This window comes from Giraffa tippelskirchi, chromosome 13 (genome assembly GCF_054371585.1).
Source record: "Giraffa tippelskirchi isolate mGirTip1 chromosome 13, T2T-mGirTip1v1.2.pri, whole genome shotgun sequence".
NCBI lineage: Eukaryota > Metazoa > Chordata > Mammalia > Artiodactyla > Giraffidae > Giraffa > Giraffa tippelskirchi.
The window spans coordinates 26,954,811-26,979,288 of record NC_137287.1 but is presented as its reverse complement, the minus strand read 5'-3'; the positions used below and the strand labels follow the sequence as shown (position 1 = coordinate 26,979,288).

Genomic DNA, 24,478 nt, shown 5'->3' with positions numbered 1-24,478 from the left:
TTAAAATATAGGTTTTATTATTATTCAACTATGGCAAGCCCACAGATCACAGAAGACTGATGTTGACTAGAGGCTTTATTACACTCAATGATCTCAATAGAAAGGAGTATTCCACGCTATGGGGGGGTCACTTGGGGAAGAACTGGGGTAGGGCAGGGTGGGAGGAACCATAGGCAAGAGCTTGCTGTGGTTTTTATGGGAAAGTCAGAAAGGCTCAGCAGGCTTAGGATCGGCTAGTTTGAGCAATTCCAGCTGCTCTGGGCATAGGAACTGGGCCTTGTTGTCTGATACCTGGCCCTGGGGTGATTAGGGCAGGGACAATGGCCAGAGGCTGAGGGCCTCAAAAGGAGGCAGCTGGAGTGTGAATCAGGGTTGGTTGGTTTGCATGTGAAAGGCATGCTTTCTGATGAGTCACTTACCACCTCGAGGAACTGGCTGACCTCGGAAGGGACAGACGGACAGTCCCTCCAGGGTCAGCAAGGCCCCAGATGTTGAAGCACCAGACACAGAAAATAAGGAAGCATGACTGGACTTCCCTGGTGGTCCAATGGTTAAAAATCTGCCTGCCAATGTAGGGGATATGGGTTCGATCCCTGGTCGGGGAGGATCCACATGCCTCAGGGAACCAAGCCTGTGAGCCACAACTACAGAGCCTGCACAGTACAGTCCATGCTCCACGACAAGAGGAACCACCACAATGAGGAGTGCAAACCCCGCAACTAGAGAGTGGCCCCTGCTCACCGCAACTGGAGGAAGCCCGAGCACAGCAACAAAGACCCAGCACAGCCAAAAATAAATTAATTAATTTTAAACCTGGTTAATACAGAAGCAGCCCAGAGGGCAGACTGGGGGCTCTGACCCATCAGGAGATGGAGAGGCTGCCCTGAAATTCTCCAAAAAAATGGGAAGAGCAAAGCCCTTAGACTGCCTTCCCACAGCCTTAGTTCCACGTGTGAACTCACAAGAACGGACAGGCCACACCCGACCCCAGCGTGCCACGTGGTGGGAAACTCAGGAGCCACTCACACGGCCACCCTGGAGCTGTTCCCTTTGCTCCCCTCCTCTCCCAGGTGACAGTTCAGGTGTGAGAAAGGGACTCAGCGGGGACTGGGTCGCCCTAGCTCAGAGGCTGCAGAGCCAGAGGGGCCAACATGTCTTACAGCAGCAGCTTCACGGGCTTCGTTTCCAAGGACGACCGCACGGAGAGAAGCCCAAAGCTCTGGCTTCCTTCCAGGTTGTCACAGTTCACTGACAGAACTTCCAGCCCAGATTCCATTTACCAGTAGCTCAGGGGTCATTTCAACTGTAAGCAGTGTTACCTGGTAAAATAGCTGACAGCCTACCTTTATCTGGTTTCCACACAGCCCAAAGGTTAGTCCTTTATCCACAGAGAGACAGGCGGAAGTTCACTGCATGAAGAATTGGGGAAAGGGTGCCCAGGCAGTGAGAACCACACATGCAAAGGCCCTGAGGTAAGAGGATGCTTGAGGAACTGAAAGGAGACTGGTGTGGCTGGAGGAAAGGGAAGGAGGTATGAAGGAAGCATGTGATGTGATCAGACAGAACAGGTCTCAGGGTCAGATCACGCAAGGTCTTACAGAAATAACCAAGAAGGTGAGAGTGCAGTGTGAGCAACTATGAGAAGAGTGATGAATGAGTGTGCTTGGGGGCGCAGATGAGAGTAACGGTTCAGTGACATGGCTCTCCTTGGCTGGGACGTCTGTGTGTAAATTGGGACAGGCTGGAAAGAGGAAAGGCCACGCCTCTGCCCCGGGGCTCACCTTTCTGTACACCAGGCCAGTGATGGCCGTTCGCAGCCTCATCTGTAGCACCTTGAGTCTGTACATGTGCTGCTGCTCGAACAGTGTTTGCAGGCAGGCGGAGAGGAACATCAGCATGGCGAGGAGATAGCCCTTCCAGGCCGGGGTGCTGGGGTCCCCGATAAACTCCAGGAAGAGGCTTGCAGGAGGAGAAGGAAGGAGAAGTTGGTAAGAGAGGGTGCCTGTGGCTACTGCTTCTGCGTAAGCCTGGCCAGGTCTGGAGGACCAGACAGTACGGGAGGGTCTTTTGTTTTTGCAAAAATGGTTGCAGCTCTTTCTCCCACTGTCCACGCTCATTTCCACCATGACTTACATCTCCAATCAACAGGCGGAGGTTTTATCCTCATCTGTTATGGCTGAGTTGTGACCCCCAAAATGTATATGTTAAGGTCCTAACCCCCAGCACCTTGGAATATGACCGTGCATTTGACGACAGGGCCCTTAAAGAGGTCATTCAGTTCAAACGAGGCCGTTAGGAGGGGCCTGAATCCAAGACAACTGGTGCCCTTGGAAGAAGAGGAAATCTGGACACACAAGGAGACACCAGGGGTGCGTGTGTTCCGAGGAGTCAGCGCGTGAGGACGCAGAGAGAAGGCAGCTGTGTACAAGGCAAGGAGAGAGGCCTCAGGAGAAACAACCCTGATCTTGAACTTCTAGCCTTTGGTGATGTGAAGACAAAAATGTCTCTTGTTTAAATGGGATCTAACTGAATTTAGAAGCTTTTGCACAGCAAAGGAAACCAGAAACAAAAATGAAGAGACAACCTCCAGACTGGGAGAAAATATCTGCAAACGATGTGACCAACAAGGGATTAATCTCCAGAATACACAAACAGCTCCCACAGTTCAATATCAAAAAAGCAAATAACCCAAATAAAAAATGGACAGAAGATCTAAATAGACATTTCTCCAAAGAGGACACATAGATGGTCAAAATGCACATGAAAAGATGTTCAGCATTGCTGATTATTAGAGAAATGCAAATCAAAACTACAATGAGGGATCACTCCACACTGGTTAGACTTTCGACGGGTTGTTGTTGTTCAGTCTCTAGGTCATGTCCAATTCTGTGCGACCCCCTGGACTGCAGCACACCAGGCTTCCCTGTCCATCACCATCTCCCGGAGCTTGCTCAAACTCAAGTCCATTGAGTTGGCAATGCCATTCAACCATCTCATCCTCTGGTCAGAATGGCCATCACCAAAATGTCTACAAACAATAAGTGCTGGAGAGGGTATGAAGAGAAAGAGATCCCTCCTACACTGTTACTGGGAATGTAAATTGGTGTAGCCACTATAGAGAACAATACGTGAGGGGGGTAGGAATTGTGCGTGAAAGGCACTCAGTCATGTCTGACTATTTGTGACCCGATGGACTATACAGTCCATGGAATTCTCCAGGCCAGAATACTGGAGTGGGGAGCCTTTTTCTTCTCCAGGGCATCTTCCCAACCCAGGGATCGAACCCAGGTCTCCCACATTGCAGGCGGATTCTTTACCAGCTATGCCACAAGGGAAGCCCAAGAATACTGGATTACGTAGCCTATCCCTTCTACTGGGGAAGAAAACAGTATGGAAGTTCCTTAAAAAAATAAAAATAAAACTACCATATGGTCCTGCAATCCCACTCCTGGGTACATCCAGAGAAAATCATAATTCAGAAAGATGTGTGTGTGCGCGCTCAGTTGCTCAGTCGTGTCTGACTCTTTGAGGCACCGTGGACTGTAGCCCGCCAGCCTCTTCTGTACATGGAATTTTCCAGGCAAGAATATGGGAGTTTTCTACTCCAGGGGATCCTACCAACCCAGGGATTGAACCCTCATCTCTTGCGTCTCCTGCCTTGGCAAGATGATTCTTTACCACTAATACCATCCAAAAATATACACGCACCCTACTGTTCATTGCACTATTCACAATAGCTAAGGTGTGGAAGCAACCTAGGGTCCATCAACAGATGAACAGATTAAAAAGAAGGCTACTACTCAGCCATAAAAAAGAATGAAATAATGCCATTTGCAGCAACATGGATGGACCTAGAGATTATCACACAGTGAAGTAGGCCAAAGACAAATATATGATATCACTTATATGTGGAATCTAAAAAAGAATCATACAAATGAACTTACAAAACAGTAATAGACTCACAGACGTAGAAGACAAACTCAAAGTTACCAAAGGGGAGGGGGAGGGATAAATTACGAGTTTGGTATTAACAGCTACACACTAACTATCATAAAATAATAATAACCAACAAGGATCCACTGTACAAAATAGGGAACTATACTCAGTAGTTTATAATAACCTATAAGGGAAAAGAATCTGATGAAACTGAATCACTTAGCTGTATATCTGAAACACAGCATTATAAATCAACTAAACTTCAATTCTACAAAAAAAAAAAGAAAGAAATGACAATAGAAAAGATAAGCACCGGAAAAAGGATTTCTGTTCAAGACACCCAGTCTGTGGTCCTTTGCTACGGCAGCTTGAGCAAAGTAACAGGCCATCCCTTGAATCTGGGCTGTACAACCAGCTTCGGCTTCAAGAGAAAAGGCAGCTCTTGCTTTGTCTTGGGACCCTGCCAAGCAGGCCCGTGAACGAGCCTTTTGAGGGTGATAGACCAGCAGAGGAGAGACGAGCTGTCCGAGCTGGGACCACCTTGCTGACTGCAGACACACGACTGAACCCGCCAAGGAAAGAACCACCCAGCTGAGCCCAGCATGAACTGATGCCCCACACCATCACAAGCTAAGGAAGTGATTTGAAGCCCCTCATTTTGGGGGACCTTTGTGGTACAGTGAAAGCAAAGTGATGCAGTCAGGTCAAATGCATTCGTTTTCCCTCCCCGAGGGAAAGGGGAGTCAGTTTTCCGTTTATTTCTGTTCTTCCTCAGCATCCTTTTCATCCACCCTCAGTGCCTTGAGCACCAGAGGTCTAGGCAGAGGCGGAAGGAGGGTTGAAGGCCCTCCAGGCCCTGGAAGGACACCGTTCAGGGACCACCAACAAGGCACCCAAGGCCTGGACCTACCTGAGGAGCTTGGGCACCGTGAACCTGAAGACGTCACTGATGATGAGGCTGAGGGTCCCCAGGAGGAAGGTGGAGCGGCCCACCTGCCAGATGGCCCTCAGCAGCGGGCCCCTCTTCCCCCGCTGTTGCTGCAAGAGGGTCTCCGTCTCTGGGGCCTCCTTGCCACAGCTTCCTTTCCTTTTAAATGCCATCGCCTTGGTGTGCCTTAAGGGAGAGAAGAAATCAGCTCTGGGCCCTTATAATAGACTGAAGGTTTATGTCTCCACCCCCGTCCCACCCACCACCCAAATTCATGTTGAATCTAATTCCCAGTGTGATGGTATTAGGAGGTGAGACCTTTGAGAGGTGATTAGGTCATGTGGGTGCAGCCCTCATGAATGGGGTTAGTGACCTTAAGAAAAAGACCCCAGAGAGCTCCCTCGGGTGTTACCCCATTTCACAGATGAGGAAACTGAGGCTCAGAAGGTAAAAGCTGCAGAAGGATGCACAGCTGAGAAATGAAAGGGCTGGCATTCAATCCCAACCTTCAGAGCACTTTTTGATCCCTTAAGCAGTCCACCCCAGCCAGCCCTGAGGTGGTTCAGAACTGGTTGAGGACCGGCTTAGAATCACTACTGAGGTCTGAGCCTGGCACCCCTGGTCTGAATGAAACCACAGATGGGAGCTCTGGCAGCTGTGACGTCTAAGGTCCCAGGCCCTGGGTTATCAGGGAAAAGTACAGGGAAAGAAGCGACAGGAGGAGGGGGAGGCCCACAGGCCCTTCCAGAGGCAGGGCCGTAAGGAGAGCTTGACAGCCATGGAGTTGCTGTGTGGCCTTGGGCAGGCTGCTCCCCTCTCTGTGCCTCTGTGTCCTCATGCAGAGATGGAGCTGGCCCCACTCGGAGTCCCTTCCAGCTCTGACAGCCTATGAGGTCATCAGAACTTCAGTGGTGCTGAGAGCAGGGACCCAGGGCCAGGCACTGGGATGAGTCCTTCACACACGTAAGCTCATCAACTACTCTAGACCTCCCCGCCCCCTGGGTGTCACAGGGTCCCCATTTGACCTCGGAGGAGACTGAGGCTCTGAGAGGTGGTGACGGGTGCCCGAGGTCACACATGGAGGACAGAGCAGGGATTTAAGCCTAGAATTTTTTTTTTGAAGATTTTTTTTTTTAATGTAGATAATTTTTAAAGTCTTTATTGAATTTATTACAACATTGTTTCTGTTTTATGTTTTGGTGTTTTGGCTGTGAGGCACCTGGAATCTTAGCTCCCTGGGCAGGGATTTAACCTGTGTTCCCTACATTGGAAGGTGGAAGTCTTAACCACTGGACCAGGGAAGTCCCGAGCCCAGACCTTGACTTATGATTCACATAGAGTCCCCTCCCTCACCCAAAAAGTAAAAAGAAAAAACCCCTTGATGAGTGCAGGTACCCAAGCCCTCATGAACGAAGTCAAGGTCTTGCCCCTCCCTACTTGGCCTGGCTTGTGGTTTAGCTTGGCCTCTCTGGTGAGCTGTGGCTTGGCCTCCGTCATGAGCTGGGCATGACCTGCCACTCACATTTGGATATTTGGGTCTTGAATGCCAGAAGGATATTACCTTCTTATAAAGGCCACCCTTGCTCACCCCTGCCCACCAGATGGAATCATTTCATTCATCACCTGCAGAGCCATGCTGTCTCCAACTCCTTTTCTCATCTGTCTGGTTAGGACTCCAAGTGGGTAGACTAATTTTTTTCTTGCATAAAATCCTTCAACAGTTTAATAAGAAGTCTCCATTTCTAGACACAGTCTTGTGTGGCCTGTCCCCTGCCCACTTCCCCATTTCATCCTGGTCCTCTTTCCTGGGCTGGTTTTCTTTCTGCTCCTTGACACATCCACAGCTCACCTTTCTTGGGCCTTGGCACAAACTGCCCTTGATCTGGAATGTCTCTGCCCAGCTTTTTCCAAGGCTTGACTTCCATTTCAGCATCACCTCCTCAAGAACACTTTCCCTGCCAGCTCAAACTGCAGTAGCTCTGTTTCCCCATCCCAGACCCTTATTTTTGTCCCAGCACTGACTTCAACTTGCAAGTATCCATCTTCTCCACCAAAAAATCAGCTTCTGGAACGAGAGGCCTCAGCTCTCTTGTGTATGGCTGTATCCCCAACATCCAAACAGGGCCTGGCTGCCAGGCCCTCAGTCAAGCACCCATGGCCTGGGAATGGACTGACTTCTCCAGATTTCCTCCTGACACTGGACTTAACCTGTGCAACTAGTCTCCTGGCCCGGTTTTAACAGAACCGAGTTTCCAGTTGTCCTGCAGAGCAAACTGCCCAGCCCTCCTCCACGTGAGTGAGTTTAAGGATCAGTGGCATGCCTGGGCCTCTTTCTTCAGAGAGACAACTTGAGACATCCCCATTCCCTGCCCCCTCAACGTCAGCCTTAATACTCCCAGAGCCCAGCTAACTGGGTGAATACCCCTCCACCACAGGCTGGGCCTCCAGTCCCCCCTTCCCCTCTCAAGAATCTTCTGAGCATCTCCTCAGGATGTAAAGTGTGAAAGTGTTAGTCCCAACTAACTGGTCCTGTGCAACTCCATGGACTGTGGCTCGCCAGGCTCCTCTGTCCATGGAATTTTCCAGGCAAGAATACTGGGGTAGCCATTCCCTTCTCCAAGGGATCTTCCTGACCTGGGGATCGAACCCAGCTCTCCTGCATAGCAGGCAGATTCTTTACTATCTGAGCCACCAGGGAAGCCCCCCTCAGGATGAAGGGGAAGGACAAATCTTAACTAGCAGTCCTAGGACAACTTGGTATTTTTATCACAAAAGGCTACAAGGAGCCAGTCATTACCACCCTGCTTGCAAAGAAATAAACAAATATTAGTTTACTACCTGTCTTGAAGCCTACCCCTACCCCCAGCCTCTGAGGCCAGCAGGAATGCTGTCCAGTATTTCTAATTCAGCCATTTTTCTAACCCTGCACTCACATCTCTATTCTGGTCATCCCTGTAGCCCCAAGATGTTGCCTCTCCTTGGCCCTGGCCTAGGGTCAGGATGGATCAGAGACAAAGCTAGTACGGCGTCCATGCAGCGTGCCTCCGTGTCAAATGCTGGGAGCTGTTCCTGCACTGCACACCCACTGGGCTGAGTAACCACTGACCCTTGGGTGGGTGAGCACCAACCAGGGCCACCCCTGCCTCTGGCCTGACCCAAAGTGGTACCCAGGTGTGTAGAGTTTTTGCTTATACTTTCTTTTTACCTGTATCTCCCCCAAATCTAGTTCAGCACCTGAATGGAATTGGTGCTCAGTAAATACTTGGCAAGTGAATGGGAAAAAAGCAGAAGAAGTGATGTGTGCAAAGGGCCTGCTGCATGATGCTATTAAAGATTTGTGGTCAGAGGAAGGAAGAAAGGGAGGAAGGAAGGAAGGAAATGATTTGGTTTGGTTGACAGAACCTGGCCTCGGAGCCAGGAAACTGAGGTCCAGCTTGTTCGCTCTGTCCCCTTCCTTCTGTGCCTCAGTGTTCCCATAGGTAAAATAGGTGAAGGGATGACTGGGAAAGGAATGCAGGAGACCCGGGTTCGATTCCTGGGTTGGGAAGATCCCCTGGAGGAAGGCATGGCAACCCACTCCAGTATTCTTGCCTGGAGAATCCCATGGACAGAGGAGCCTGGAGGACTACTGTCCATGGGGTCACAAAGAGTCGGACACGACTGAGCAACTAAGCACAACAGCTGGATGTTTTTCTCAGTCTGTGCCAGCTGCTTGCCCCTGAATTCTGTCACTGTGTCACCTGCAGGCTCGGGAGCCAGGTTCTTCCTTTCCAGCCAGTCTTACTTTCCATCAGGGAAGGTCTCTAGACTTGATGTGTGTGTTAGTTGCTCTTTGCAACCCCATGAACTTTAGCCCGCCAGGCTCCTCTGTCCATGGGATTCTCCAGGCAAGAATACTGGAGTGGGTTGCCATGCCTTCCTCCAGGGGATCTTCCCAACCCAGGGATCAAACCCGGGTCTCCTGAATTGCGGGCAGATTCTCTACTGTCTGAGCCACCAGGGAAACCACTAGACTTGGTGGCTGGTCTCTGGTGTCTAGTCTCAAAGCCATTTAGTGCCAGATCCAAAAATGACCACAGAGCAAGGCAGGGTGTGTGAGGGCTGGGAGTAAGCTGGGGGGTGTAAAAGGGAGTGGTAGAGACTGCGGCAAACTGAAGCGCACATGCCCTGTTCCACAGGGCAACGACTTCCCAGATCCACCCTCCCGTTGTCATGAGGGATGTGACCTAGCACTGCCATTATACTTTAAGATACTGTCAAATTCCATATTTTTGTGACATCTCCAACAGCTTAAATGTTGGGGACTTACAAAAAAAAAAAAAAGCACAAACCTCAAACAACAGCAGGATACATGCTGGCCAAACACACCTGTGACCCTGACTTGGCCAGTGGACGAGTCGGTCTGTGACCTCTTAAGATGACGTCCTCACCCTTCCCGCAAAGGTTGCAACATATTTTAGAAACCAAACCAAAGTTCTCTCCTATGTGTAATCAGTGAGCTCAGAAAACACCTGAGTCAGATCTCCGTATAACCCTGCCACTCTGCTTTCTTGCTGTCAGTTTTTCACAGATTCTCAAACCGTTCTGGAGAATGCTTCTACTGCAGCTCTAATACTGGGTGACCCTCATTCTTACGCTGGCAGGGGAGGGCAGAGCTGGGAGAGGGTGAACAAGACCTCCAGAGCCCTTTGGGATGAACTATTTAAGAGTGGAGGGGCAGTACAGCAAGATATGCCTGTGGTGAGAGAGAGCTGCTGTTTCGATTTGTCATATTATTACCCCTTTTGGAAAACATACACCCTTCCTTCGGGGAGCAGCCCCTCCCCTTTCTGTGTGGCTCTGAAGGGACTGCCAATCATCAGGCCTGCCCTCCAGCCATGGGATTGGCCCCTGAGAGGCACATGACTCAGCCAGCCAATCAGAGTCCTTCCTTGAGATTTTTTTTTTTTAGGTGGATGGTGAGGATGGGGATGTTGAGTTGGCCTAGTATGGGACAGGCCTATGGAGAGACCAGTGTCGGGACAACAGCTAAGCTTAGAGATGGAGGGAAAGAACTGAACATCACGCAAGTTCTGAATCCAGCTATGCCTGAGGCCACACCCACCTTCTCAGCTTTGTGAGCCCGTAGACTGTGTCTCTCTCTGGCTCCTTCTAATAGGTGGGATTTAGCCACCGATAACAATTACTATGGAGTCCTAGAGTATGCAAGGGAACCTTATCAGTCTTGCCACAGAGCTACTTTTTTCTGTGCCCTGAAACATCAAGCTCCAGTGAGGTCAAGCGCCTTGTCCAAGGTCATCCACCACTCAACGGCGGGGCTACATTTAACCCAGGCTTAATTATACCTATTGGAGAACTTATTTCTGTGGGCACTGCAGCCCAGAGTAGGGGCGGGGTTGTTTGTGGGACCAAGGGCTTTGCTGACCAGCTTCGGGCTGAGCGCCCACCTTCCACACACTCACCGCTCGGTGGCGCTGCGGTTCCTTGTCCATTCCTTTTCAAGCTGGGAAACCAGTTCTTCGGAGGAGTTTTCGCTCCCAAGTGACCAGAGGTCATTTGGCCCCAGTGGCCTGCGGTAGCCCTTCCAGACCAACCTGTAAAAGATGGTCACCACAGCAAGCCCTTCCTGCATCCACCTCTGCAGTGTCCTGGTTTGGTAGCTGTGTGATCCCAGGTAAGTTGTTCACCTCTCTGCACCTCCACTGGCCCCTCGGTACAAGGAAAGCCATTTATCTAACTGCACTAACAGCGGTAGGCACTTCCCAGTCTACAAAGATTATCTCATTTAATTCTCACATGAGCCTGTATGATAGATTACTATTGACCCATTTTACAGATGAGGAAGAAAACAGAGGCTCAGAGAGATTAAGTGACTTAACCAAGGAGTAACCTGTAACAGGGGAAATAAGCCTCCCTAGGAGTCAGAAGTCCAGAGTTGAAAACTATTACAGTGGAGGAAACTTGAACTTCTCCCCATTCTCCTCCTCGTTCACTGTTCCAGCCACCCAGCCTCAGGACCTTTGCATATGCATGTCCCTCTATTTAAAACTCTTTGCTTGCCACTTCGCACTTGTCCTTCATCTCTGGCTTGGACATGATTTCCTTAAAAGCCCATTTGATGACCCCCACATCTGAGTCCAGGTAGATTCCCCCATTGCAAGATCCCTTAGTTTCCTGAGCTGTTTCTTCCTAATGCTTGCTGCGATTATCATTGTTTACTTTTTTTTGGTCTGATTATTTATTTAGTCTCTCTCCTCCATTAGCAATAAGTTTCAAGGAGACAAAGATTCTCCCTCTTCTATCGTCACCTCCTAGCTCAGGGCACGTGTGTGCATGGGTGCTAAGTCGCTTCAGTTGTGTTCGACTCTTTTGCGACCGCTGGAGCCTGCCAGGCTCCCCTGTCCATGGGATTTTCCAGGCAAGAATCCTGGATTGGGTTACCATGCCCTTCTCCAGGGAATCTTCCTGACCTAGGGAGAGAACCTGCATCTCTTATGTCGCCTGCATTGGCAGGTGGGTTCTTTACCACTAACGGGCTCTGGGCACAAGATTTGTCAAATAAAATCACCACTTTTCAGTGCTGTGACCTTGGGCAAGTCACTTCCCAGCAATGGATCTCAATTTTCTCACCTTAAAATGAGAATGTTTTCTCATGCTTGGGACTGGTATATGAGATGACTGTAGTTGGTGCACTGTTGAAGGAAGCCATAGAGAGGATGTGGCCATTGGTGGACCTATGACCTGGACCCAGGGAATCTGAAGCTCCTCCCTCCCCTGTCCTTGGAACGTACGTTCTGCCCACTGTTCCCACCTTAGGAGCTACTTCGAGAGTGTTTGACCATCTGGATGGTGTACGTGTCTGAACCTCGTTAAGGCTGCTCTGTAAACTATAAGGATTCCAGTGAGATGTACTCAGCTTGCAGGGCCCAAGACAAGCCTTGTATGTAAGATCCCTGGCTGGTTGTTAACCCTGCCTCCTTCCAACCTGGAGTGGCTGCCTTCTTCTGTCTCTCCTTGCCCTTCGTTGACTGAGGCCAGTTTTCAAACCAACATGCATACATAAGAAATTAACTTCCCTGGTGGTTAGGAATTTAGGAATCTACCTTCCAATGCAGAAGATATGAGTTTGATCCTTGGTCAGGGAACTAAGATCCCATATGTCTTGGGGCAACTAAGCCTGCAGGCCATAAAGAAAAGAAATTAATGACTGCAGACTTCCACAACAGGAATAGTTTTTTTTTTTTTCCTTTTAGGTCTCTCATCTTTCTTGTGACACCAAGGAGAAGGTCTTGTTTGGAGCTGGTCTTGAGCGCCTTTTTGAGACTTTCCAAGTTTCCTTTCCTAATACAGAGTAAACTCAGGCAAGCAACAGTTTGGATCCAGAAATTATCCATAATATTTGTTTTTCACTGAAACTACTTTTAGCACTCCACATGGCAAGGGATTCTAGATTTTTGTGATCTTGGTAGTGATAGAAAGTTTCCTTTATAAAAGGTTAGCAAAGTAAAGAAAGGAGATGGAAATGGCAACCCACTCCAACATTCTTGCCTGAAGAATCGCATGGACAGAGGAGCCTGGCGGGCTACAGTCCATGGGGTCACAAGGAGTCAAACACAACTGAGTGAGTAGGCACACACACACAAAGTAGAGAAAGCAAATTAATCTAAAGAAAAAACATTAAGTAAATTGAGTTAAGTGATACCCAAATAAGGCAAAAATCTTGAGGAATGGTCCACAAATGCCTACCTTTGGTAAACAGAGGGCTAGATTCTCTTAAGAGACGTTTAGCAAACTTCCAGGCTCTTTTCACCAATTCCATACCCTCCACCAATTCCAAACCCTCGGAGTGGTCTTCGTTGTTGTTTAGTCATGTCCGACTCTTTGCGATCCCATGGACTGTAGCCCTCTAGGCTCCTCTTGTCCATGGGATTCTCCAGGCAAGAATACTGGAGTGGGTTGCCATTCCCTTCTCCAGAGATCCTCCCAATCGAGGGATTGAACCTGTGTCTCCTGCACTGCAGGAAGATTCTTTACCATCTGAGCCACCTGGGAAGCCCTCAGAGTAGTCTATCCTTCATTTATTTAACAACTACTTTACATAAAACTTACTATGGGCCAGATTCTGTTCTAAGTGCTTCAGAAACCTCATTTCATTTAATCCTCAAAACCCTGTGAGGTAGATGCTATTATGATCCTCATTTGACAAGTGCAGAGACTGAAACACAGAGAGGTTAAGTAGCTTGCCCAAGGTCACACAGCCAGGAAGTGGTGGAGACAGAATTCAAGTATGATCTGATGGCAGTGTGGTCAAGAGAGGGTCCAGGAGGTAGGTACATCCTACATGCCTGGTGTGCTGACCCTGAAGAAACATCTTCTCCACCAGCTTGGGAGCCTCTAGTGAGTAAAGATTTGGTCTTTTGCCTCCTCACCCTTGGTGCTTAGCACATAGTAGATGCTTATTAAACACCTATTATATTGGTGGAAGGACTAGATATATGATTTTATTGAGTGCCTTCTATATACAAGCACTAAGCACTTTACATTTAATGAAGGTAGAGTTGTTCCCATTTTTTAAGAGGGGAAAACTGAGACTAAACGCTTGGGATGTGGCCAGCTAAGAGACAGAGCCAGGACTCCAATCTCACTCCAATGAGTGAGTGGCAATGGGATATGGATGGTGGACACACTAAAATCCCAGCACCCAGGCTGGGATGGAGAAAGCCTGGCTGACTTTGGTAAGCTTGGGGAAATCTCCTTGGGAAAGAGCTGTGGTAACAAATACGAGCAGCACATGTAGGTGGGTGGGGGCACCCCCCCCCGGCCCCTTCTCTGCTACTTTACTTACCCAGAAACCCACCAGAACATGGCCTTGGAGGGGAAGGAGGCCCCAGCCTTAGGACATGGATTCTGCAAAGACAAAAGATTTAGAAGTAGGAAGACTTGGTCTCATAATCCATGGCCAGTATGTAGCAAGCAGAACTAAGGGCAGGAAGAATGAACTGACAACAAAGTTAATACTGAAAACCAGACTGAGATGTCTTATATACTTAACCACTGCTGCTGTTGCTGCTGCTAAGTCACTTCAGTCATGTCTGACTCTGTGTGACCCCACAGACGGCAGCCCACCAAGCTCCACCATCCCTGGGATTCTCCAGGCAAGAATACTGGAGTGGGTTGCCATTTCCTTCTCCAATGCATGCATGCATGCTAAGTCACTTCAGTTGTGTCCGATTCTGTGTGACCCCATGGACAGCAGCCCACCAGGCTCCTCTGTCCACGGGATTCTCTAGGAAAGAATACTGGAGTGGGTTGCCATGTCCTTCTCCAATACTTAACCACAGTAGATACCAAAGGGCTTGGTACTTCCTAGCAGGCAAGGCTAAAAGGGATTTGGTGACAGGACTGAAAGTGCCTAGGTAAGAACTAACAGTTGCTCAGAACAACTTTATTAATGCTGAGATCAAGAAATTCTCAAAGCAAGGACCATGCATGACACAAACAATATTTTCAACAATATCCTTCAGTGAATGTGATGAAGTGAAGAAGAGATGAGATTTTACCAGCGGCTCCAGTAAGACTGCACAGATTTATACTCTTCACCAATAGGGCATGAGAATGCTCATTTCACCACATCTTTGCCATCAGTGTGTGTTATCAATTTTAATTTTTTTTTTTTTTTGCTGTTCATTGGACAAAGTCCTATTACAGTTTTAACTTAATTATTCAAACTGTTGAGCATCTTTTTAGATGATCTCCACTCAACTGTCTTTTTCTCATAGAATTCTTCCCAGATTTCACAGACTTATTCAGTGTTATCTGTTGCAAACTCTTATGGACCATGAACTTCTCCCATGGAGCACTTCTATTGAGCAGATCACTTTAATCCTGAATTTTTATGATGATGAGTTGTAATTTTCCACATTTGTGTAATTGTGTGATTAATGGTTCCCCTATTGGGTGTTAGTCACAGGAGGACAGAGACATCACTTTTTACCATAGACCCTCAGTACTGAGCTGGCGCACAGGATAGGTTGGCAAACTACAGCCCCCATGCCAAATTCGGCCCACTGCTTTTCTCTGCGAATAAAGTTTTATTGGAACACAGCCATGCTCCTTTGTTGACATATAGTCTGTCTGCTTTTTGCAAAACTTGACCTCCGTAGCTGCCATACAGAGATCATATGGCCCACAAAGCCCAGAATATTTTCTATCTTGGACAGAAAGAGCTGGCCAACCCGTGGCATAGAGTCGATATGTAATACACTTTTGGCTGAAGGAATAAAAAAAAAAAATTAAAGACCTGTGCTTTAACTTAACTTCCTTCCATCACTTGGTGGGGGGGGCACTGAGGACCAGAAGAGGAACAGGGACAATCAAGGCATTGGTTGGAGATGTGGTGACTTACAGCCTGCGGAGGTCTTTTCGGGAAAAGCGGGGGTTGATCAGCGAGGCAAGACAGCGCAAACTGCGCCATCACCAGACACAAGTACAGGTAGGGTGACAGGTGGCGGAAGGGGTCGCTCTGGAAATCCTGCGGGAGAGAAAGCAGAAGTCTCGCTGAGTCAGGGCTTAGGAGGAGCAGAGACTGGGGAGCGTGTCGGGAAGGGGAGAAGGGGTGGAGGCGGAATGGGGTTTCTGATGCTGGAGCAGTGCCCAGGCCAGGGGCTGGAGTCACCAGGTTTGAAAATTAGAGCCCCCAGCCTTCCTAGCCTTGAAAACACCTGGCTTATACAGATTCTGTCCAGACAAATGGCAGGCAGGGTCTGTGCCCTTCATTAGGTGACCACTGGCCTTAGCCACCAGGACACAAATTGAAGGACACTTTGTCTTTCTCCCTGGGCAACAAAGGAGCCCCGCCCCCCAAATCTCCCATCCCACTCCCTGTGGCCAGTGTTCTCTGGTTTAAGAAGGGAGCTGGTTTCAGGGAGCATTCACTCTGCCTTGGGCACATGCTGGAGTCTTTACGTACACTGTCTCGTCAAGTCCCTCCCCACCCTGCCCCAGCTGGAGTTTACTTGCTCTGTTACTCACTGGGAAACCAAGGCTCAGAGAAGTGACAGCACCTTGCTCAAGGCCACACAAATGATCTGCTTTAGATCACGAGCTTTTGGTGCCCTGTCATGATGGCTTTTGCACCCCCTGCCCTTTCTGGCCAGAGCACCCTAACTTTTCCCCCAATGCTCAGGTATGAGGTTTATGTAGAGCTGATTCCATCCCGGGGAGGGGAGGCAGGCAGATGATTGAGGCCTGACCAATGAGCACGTTCTAGTCCCTGCCTACCGTGCTTGGGCTAGGAATGGACACAGGACCTACGCTGGACCAAGGAGAGCTGGAACCATTGGGAGATCTTCCAGGTTTGCTATATTTGTGAAACGAAAGCCTGGAATAATTGGGGCTCTCCTTGCCATCCCACTGGAGAATGAAGCCAAGAGGGGAGAGCCAAGGAACAGGCAGAAATGGAGCTCTAGCTGTGTACTCTGAATGTCTGGGCCAGCTATGCTTACTAGCAGGTCCCAGGTATGTGAGCGAATAGATACCCTTGCACTTTTCCCCCTTAAGCCAGTGTGAACTGAGTTTTTATGTTTTTAAACAAGAGCCCAAGTTTTAGATCACAATTTCTCTATTGGATTTTTTACTTCTCTGTTTTTGGTTTGGTTTTGGGGGGCAGATAGTAGACAATTTGATAGTGCAGCTACATTACTCCCCATAGTGTCATTTTTACTATCATTTCTGTTGGAAAGTTTGTCCTGAATTTGGGTGAGATGGACTTTGGCTCTGCAGGCCCGAGCTGTGTGACCTAGAGGAAGTCGTTCACTTCTCTAAGACTTAGGTTTCCTCATCTTTAAAATGGGATCATTCAGATCTTCACTGAATTCATGACATCAAGTGCTTGCCACAGGGCCTCGCACATGGCGCTCCAGAGCATGTATGGTCCCAATATTATTCTTTCTGTGCTGTGTTCCAAACAGCTAGCTGGTAAGTCAACTGTAGGAAGCTACCCTCTCATAAATCAGTGGATGGCCTGGGGGCTATTCCCATTAGTCACAAAGGTTGCTTTGTTAAAAATCTGTCCTTTAGGACAGAAAATGTTTCTCTGCCTTCTTCTTTTAGGAGCAGGAGGGAGTAACCATATGAAATGATGACCAGCAGACTCTGATCAGTTTCCTGATCAGATGTCTTGGGTGAGCGTGCCAGCCATGCAAGTAGTTTTCAACTGGGGGCGACTTTGCCCCCGGGGGACATTTATCATTGTCAGGAGACGTGTCAGGTTACCATAATGGGGTGGTACTATTGGCATCCAGTGGGTGGAGACCAGGGATGCTATTCAACATCCCACAACACATGGGACAGCTCCTCTCTGCCCCTACCCGAAAGAGAAGTAGGTAAAGGGTGCTGAAGTTGAAAAACCCTGGTCGAGGTTGTAGATTTTTCTCTTTGCAGATCACACCCCCTAACATGGAAATACAGGTGAGTGTGCAAAATGAGTGTGTAAATACAGATGCATGAGAGCTCGGGTGAAGGTGGAGAATGAGGGGAGACATGCACTTACGTGGAGTCAGAATGAACACAGGTGTGTGCCAGAGGACATGATCCCTGGCTGACCTGTGAGCTGGACCCAGAGGCTCCTCACCCCACCTCACCGCCCCTGTCCTTGAAGAGTGCATTCTGGCCACACTGTTCTTGCACTAGGAACTAGTTCAAGGATGCCACCTTGAAAGAACGATGTGTTGATGAGATCCACTGGATGGTACATATGACTGAACCCTGTTAAAACCCCTATAAACTGTTAGGCTTCTGGTGGGCAGGTGCAACGCTCAATGTATTTTGCAGCAGCCAAGACAGGCATTGTATACAAGTTCCCTTGCTTATGAAAATCGTCACCTACTAACTGCAGTGGCTGCCTGATTCTTTGGCCTCTCTTGGCCCTCCAGGTCTGGGGTTGGTTTCTAATCTCACCAGGGAACCCCTGAGGTTTTGAACCGACAGTATGTCGGTGCCCATGCAGTGTGTGTGTGTGTGTGTGTGTGTGTGTGTGTGTATGAGTGTGAGACATTTGTGCACAAGTCCTGTAGGAGCTTGAAAGCATAGACACAACTGGGTGGCAGCAAGTGTAAGTGCAGGTGAGTGTGTGTGTGTGTGTGTGATGTTTTGGAGTCTGTGATACATGAATGAAAAAAAGTGAAGTGAAAAGTGTTAGTCACTCACTGGTGTCCAGTGCTTTGTGACTCCATAGCCTGTAGCCCACCAGGTTCCTCTGTCTGTGGAATTCTCCAGGCAAGAATACTAGAGCGGGTTGCCATTTCCTTCTCCAAGGGACCTTCCCGACCCAGGGATTGAACCTAGGTCTCCTGCACTGCAGGCAGATTCTTGACCGTCTGAGCTACCAGGGAAGCCCAATGTGTGAATGGGGGCATGCAAGGGAAATGTGTGACTTGAGTGTGTAAAACAAGAAGAATTTGTGTTGATAAAAAGGTATGGGGCGATGAGAGCTTCTATGTGAAATGCCTTTGTGTGTTTCTTGAGTTTCAGGGCTTGCGGAGTGTGTGTCTCTGCGGAGAGAATAAGCCGTGGGTGGAAGCAGGAGGAGGATGGATGGGACCCAAGGCCTGAAACCACCACATGGTTCCCAGGTGACCCAGGCCCCCACTTACCCCTTGCGAGGCCTGCTGGGTGGCGCTGGCGGCTGGGAAGAGAAAGCAGAGTAGCCAGTACCCAAAGAGCACCCCAGATGCCTGGACGCCCTTCTTCCTCTCGGCATGGATCAGGAACACAGCGAAGCTCTGGACAAGAGGGTAGAGTGGGAGGTGGGCCGGGGGTGCGGGAGGCTGGGGGAGGAGAGGGTCGGGAGGGAGCCCCCTCTGCCCCACCCCTCCACCAGGGCAGGAAAAGCAGCAGCCAGGAACAAGCCAGCAGGTCTGGGGTACGACTCACCATTGTGGTGAGCCACACGGTGGGGTGTATGAGGAACTCGAGGGCCTGGGGTGTTCCCTGCTGGATTCTCCAAAGAGTCACAGACACGCTGGAGGTGCACAGGATTGTGAGGGTGAACCCAAGCACCTGGGGAAACAGGCTGGGATAAGGCTGGTGGGGGAAAGAAAGATGGCAGCCTTTCTGCCAGTCCCTGCCAACTGGACAGGGACTCCACGTCCAACTGGACAGTGGCCCCTGGTGGGGCACTGTGATGTACCAGTGTGACCACTGAACAGGGCTGACGTGAAAGAAAAAGGCTGTAAGGGGTGATGCAGCTCAAGCTTGACCTGTAACTGTCATATAAATAATGCACCATATAAATAACGTTACTGGTTTCCAAAATGCCAGTGGTGCTCCCACAATGCACAGGAGGATGCTTAGGGGATGAAGGAACATCATGAAAAGCTATTTACTCTGCAGGTGAAAAAGTTATACCCTCTTTAAGTCTCTTTCCATCCCTACTGTTAAATCAAGGAGGAACTCTCTGTTGGGACTGATACGTTTGCAGGCCTTCCTTGACCGAGCTGCCATCGGTCAAATCGGTCTCTCTTTTGGACAAGAGAAATCAAGAAGGGGAGAGAGCACGCAGATGCAGACCTGGGAGCCTCGGAGAAACCACCGAACATGTCAGTTAGTCTCAAGCAGGAGTCAAAACTACCATCTGCGGTCTGAGTTTGGCCTCTTGTCTGTTGTTGTATCACCTCGGAACTAAGAGTGGGTTTCCCATTGTTCACTCATTGAACAAAACTTTAAAAAGCCTAATACGCCATGATGTGAAATTGATATGAAATGCAAATTTCTGTGACTATAAATAAAGTTTTACTGAAACACAGTGCTGTCTACTTGTTTACTGTTTGTTGTCTGTGGCGGCTTTACTGCTGCAAGAGCAGAATTGAGTAGTTGAGACAGAGACCCCAGGGTCCTTGGACCCTCAGACATGTACTGATACTCTCTGGCCCTTTAAGGAAGAGTGTGCTGACCCTGGAGAGGTGGTTGGCAAGAGCTCAAACATTTACAACGTGGTGTGGGAATAAATGAACCATGGAGGGCGTGCTCCTAGAGGTTTGGAGAACAGGAGAATGAGCAGAGATGCTCACATTTGGAATGCCAGTGTTTTTCTAACACTGGACAACAACTACGCACCAATTTTAAGGGGTGTTCTTTAGTACCGCGGGTGGGGGGTGGAGGGAGGGAAACACAAAAATCAATGCCTGAGTGTTAACATTTAAAAGGTGCATCCTGGTGTGGCTCTAAAATCACCGTGTGCATCTCAGGAGTGTCCACCGCACACTCTGGGGAACGCCAGGCTGTGTGGCCATCAACGTGTCTGGGTGTGTGGGTGTCTGCGGGTGTGTGTTTGTGATGTACGGTTTTTATTATCTGTGATGATTGGTTTGAGAGAGTCTATGCCACTGAGTTTCCCTCTGCAGCCTCTGGAGTATTGCTCTATTTGATTAACAGGGTCCCATGTGTCCACTTCGGGGTCTCTGCCTGATTCCAGCCTGCACCCTCACCCCCTGACCATTGTCTGATCACAGGCTCCCAGAGGAAGTGGCTACCATCTTGGCCTTGAAGAGGCGGGACATTTGGATGTAGCCCTTGTCATGGCGGTGGATGTAGAGGAGGTAGATGGGGCCAAGGACCCAGAGGTACATGGGGGGCACCCAGACCCCTGCTGTTTTCAGGAAGCACAGGCTCAGCAGGCGGGCAGCGGCAGGCTCGGGCTCCGTCTGGTTCCAGACCTGAGGGAACACCAGGGTGACCCTTATGATGGTACAATGAAGGGGCCCCAAACTCACCACTTGGGGGGCCAGGCAACTCTTTGGACCCCCAATATTTTACACGAAAAATGTGCTAAGCACTTTTTGTTGTTCAGTCACTGAGTCACGTCCAACTCTTTGCAACCCCATGGACTGCAGCACGCCAGGCTTCCCTGTCCTTCACTATCTCCCAGACTTTGCTCAAACTCATGTCCATTGAGTCGGTGATGCCATCCAACCATCTCATCCTCTGTTGTCCTTAGAGTACTTCATAATTGAATGACTCCACTGACCTCACCCAACTGGACAGGGGTGGTGCTGGGATTTGTACCAAGGCAGTTGGGTCCTAGAATCTAGGAGACCTGGGGTCCGTGATGAGCGCTGGGCACAGACTTAAAACCACTCTGTTGTTGTTTGGACGCTAAGTCACGTCTGACACTTTGCGACCCCGTGGACTTAGCCCGCCAGGCTCCTCTGTCCATGGGATTCTCCAGGCAAGAATTGTGGCATGGATAGCCATTCCCTTCTCCAGCAGATCTTCCCAACCCAGGGATCGAACTCATGTCTCCTGCATTGGCAGGCGGAGCCTTTACCACTGAGCCACCAGGCAAGCCCTGTAACCACTCTAGGAGGCAGGTATTACTGTTCCCATTTCATAGACCAGGAAACTCAGAAGCCGGGAAGGGAACAGCCTCTTTTAGGCCCACACAAATAGGAAGGGACAGAGCTGACTCCACTCTGGCCTGGCTAACCCCGAACCTTGTTCTACCAGAGGTCTCCATCTGTACTTCTCACTCAGATCTTCTCCTGGCCTTTCCTAACTGGAGAAGTGTGAACGTGAATTTCAGAAGACACAGTTGCTTTAATTCTCTCCCTCCTACACCACTGCCACCCTCCCAGTAGAGTCCTTTGCTGAGGCAGGAACCAGAGACGTGGGGAGTCCTGTAGCTGGGGGGTCTAGAGGCCCCTTTAGCAGGGTTGGTCTCTTCGGGGAACGGCTTGGTTAAGAAGATCGCCCAGTCCTGCTGTTAGTCTGGCAGGTCTGTTACCCTCCCAGGGGTCCGCTCCTCCCCTGTATTGCAGCCCGAGAGCGAGATCTGTCCAAGAGATCTCTCGAGCCAGCCCGAGAAGGAGAGTGCAGCGGGGTGGGGACCACTCACCCCCGGGCCCGCGCAGGGCTCGCCTGGCCCGGCCATCGGGCGCCGTCCGTCTATTCGTCTGTCTGTCGGACAGTCGGTGGGTCCCTGGACGGCTGGCTTCCTCGGCCGCGTTCCGGCCGGGGGAAGGGGCGGGGATTCGAGCTCGCGGATTGCAAGGCCGGGGGCAAGGTCCGGCCGGGCGGCGGGGGCGGGGCGCGGAGGGGCGAAGTGAGGCGAGGTGGCGGGGCCCTCAGGGCGGCCACCCAGGGCAGCGAGGGAGGGGGTCCCGGAGCCTCAGAAAATGCAGTGATGTCTGCATATAATCCCCTTTCCCCCTGGCGCAAGTGTCATCCCGAACTTCCCGAATACTGTGGATCAGCAATTCCAGGAATTTATCTAGATAAACGAACCCAAGGGGTGTGCACAAGTCCAGCGACCGGCGGAATGGGGGATGGGAGGACCCCGGGGTAAGGTTGGAACCGCAGCCCCCTCACCTGTGGGACCGACCCTGTCTGCCTCTAGAATGGTGGGAAGATTTTAAGAAGATTACTAATAAAACGTCTAGCAGAGTGTTCGGCACACAGTAAATGTTCAATCAGAGTTAACTTTTATTAGCATTCGTAGTATTATTTCATCCCTCGGTTACTGAGCACATTCATTCAAAGTGCCATTGAAGAAACAGGTTTAATATGGAAAAATGGTTCTTGAATGCTAAGCGACATAAAAAAGAGATCATAATACAAAATAGTTTACGATATGTGTGGAAAGAAAAAAAATAGTATATGCTTAAGTTAGGGACGGTGGGGAAAGAGGTCATTTACCTTCTTCTTCTGGGTCTTAAAGCAAGGTGTGTCCCCAGCCATCTGTTCTTTTGGGAGATGACTTTATGTAACGTATATGCATAGACAAAAAGATGGAAATGCACTAAAGCAGTGGTCATGGGACTCCTAATTTTCTTTTCTTTTTTCTTGCTTTCCCTTTTCTATTTTCCTTCCTTCTGCAATGACCATGTATTCCCTTTCAAGACAGGAATAAAAGACTGAGCTTTTTCAGACAGACAGGAACAGGTGCTCAGTTTGAATGAAGAATTCAAGTCCTTTGCACTCTCCAGGCTGCATTGTTACTTGAGTGTCTTCTTTTTTTCTCTTGCCTTTTTCAGGGCCTCTCCAGCAGGGGCTCCCTGGTCATTTCTCCTTCCTGAGATTCCTCAACCCTCTTCTGGGGCCCCTGCAGTATGCTTTCAGCTGTCTTCCTGCCAGGGTCTTCTGGAAGGGCAGGGACACAAAAACTCAAGGATTTTTCTTGAAGCTAAGTGTGGCAGGTCTGCTGTTTACATTCTGATCATCTCTGTTCATTTGAGGTGGTTTTGGTGAAGGCTGATGGAAACTGTCAGGAGGCTTGAGAATCCCCCCCCCGCGCCCCCCCCAATCCCCATTGCAACTGGACATGGTCCTAGTGCTTTATTTCTTTGTATATATGAAGATGAACTTGAGGGAATGATGAAGGTTTGAGGGGGGATGGTCAGATAGGCAGGAAGCACACAGAGGAAATCAGCCAGGTAAGCCAAGAACAGAACTCAGATATCCCAGAGCTTACTTTCTGGCTCTCTGAACAGTACATGGCTGAGTGCTGAGCTCTGGTGGTGGTGGTTTAGTCTCTAAGTCATGTCTGACTATTGCAACCCCATGGATTGTAGCCCATCAGGCTCCTCTGTCCATGGGATTTCCCTGGCAAGAATACTGGAATGGGTTGCCATTTCCTTCTCCAGGGGATCTTTCTGACCCAAGGATCGAACCCAGGTCTCCTGCATTGCAGGCAGATACTTTACTGACTGAACCACCAAGGAAGCCCCCAACCCTAGATAAGTCTTCTTCCCTCTCTGGGCCTCGGTTTCCCGTCTGTAAAATAAGATGATTCCATAGGCCAATTGATTACTTTCAATCTCTTGGTATTTTCTAAGACAAACCAGGGATTTATGTTAGGAAACATAAATGGAAACATCTGTTTTAATTGTAATGATAAATAATGAACCTCCAAAAAATAAAACAATTACTTAAATGGTTTCTCTTTATAATCAAACAGTTGAGAGTCTCACTGTATTTGGAATGAGAATGAAGATTGAGAGAAATCAGATATGCTCATGGCTGAGATCCTCTAGTGGATGTATCCTTCCATTGTAGCCACTGTGTAGTTTAAAATCATTGTGATTCATATTGTATAGTGCTTGAGTCTTAACCATAGTGGCAAATTTCACTGGGAAATCTCTTTACTTCATTATTTAGAAACAAGTTATAAAAACTATCAAAATAAAAGCACTTGATTTTCTTAAGGAGTGAAATGGAAGAATTTCAAACATCTGGTCGGAAGAGCAGTTTTTTCTATTTTGATATGGTGACTTGTATTTTATCTGCATTGTGGTATAGGTTCAGTCTTGAGACAAAATATAACATACTGATTTTTGAAGTGATTTTCAGTCAGATGCTTTCAGATGATTTTCATGCATCGCCTCACAGAGCTAGTTCAAAGTAAGTCAAACTGCATGCATCTCTTGCTTCCTGGGGGAAAACCCTCAAAGTTTGTTTCTATAAAAATGTTACTAGAGGTGGGATTAAATACAATTTAAATATCTTTTTAAATATTATGCTGAACTTAAACGACATGTTTTGCTTTAAAGAAAGCTAATTGGTCATTTATCATGGAAAGTTACACCAATCGACACAAATCTCTAAAAGGGCTTTGAGATT

The 24,478-nt window shown here is 49.0% G+C and overlaps 1 protein-coding gene across 3 annotated transcripts in view; it reads right to left on the bottom strand.

Annotated features, from left to right (window-relative positions):
* ABCC6 (ATP binding cassette subfamily C member 6) overlaps positions 1-21,791 on the bottom strand; it is a 61,252-nt gene extending 39,461 nt beyond the window's left edge. For all 3 annotated transcript variants that reach the window (XM_081556263.1, XM_081556264.1, XM_081556265.1), the window contains exons 1-9: positions 21,756-21,791; positions 20,395-20,577; positions 18,797-18,922; positions 18,517-18,645; positions 15,270-15,395; positions 13,710-13,771; positions 10,327-10,458; positions 4,847-5,050; positions 1,782-1,959 (exon numbers count right to left, since the gene is read on the bottom strand). In XM_081556263.1, coding sequence (XP_081412389.1) covers positions 1,782-1,959; positions 4,847-5,050; positions 10,327-10,458; positions 13,710-13,771; positions 15,270-15,395; positions 18,517-18,645; positions 18,797-18,922; positions 20,395-20,577; positions 21,756-21,791 — 1,176 coding nt within the window. The remainder of the gene's footprint in view (positions 1-1,781; positions 1,960-4,846; positions 5,051-10,326; positions 10,459-13,709; positions 13,772-15,269; positions 15,396-18,516; positions 18,646-18,796; positions 18,923-20,394; positions 20,578-21,755) is intronic.
* Positions 21,792-24,478: the final 2,687 nt, after the last annotated feature.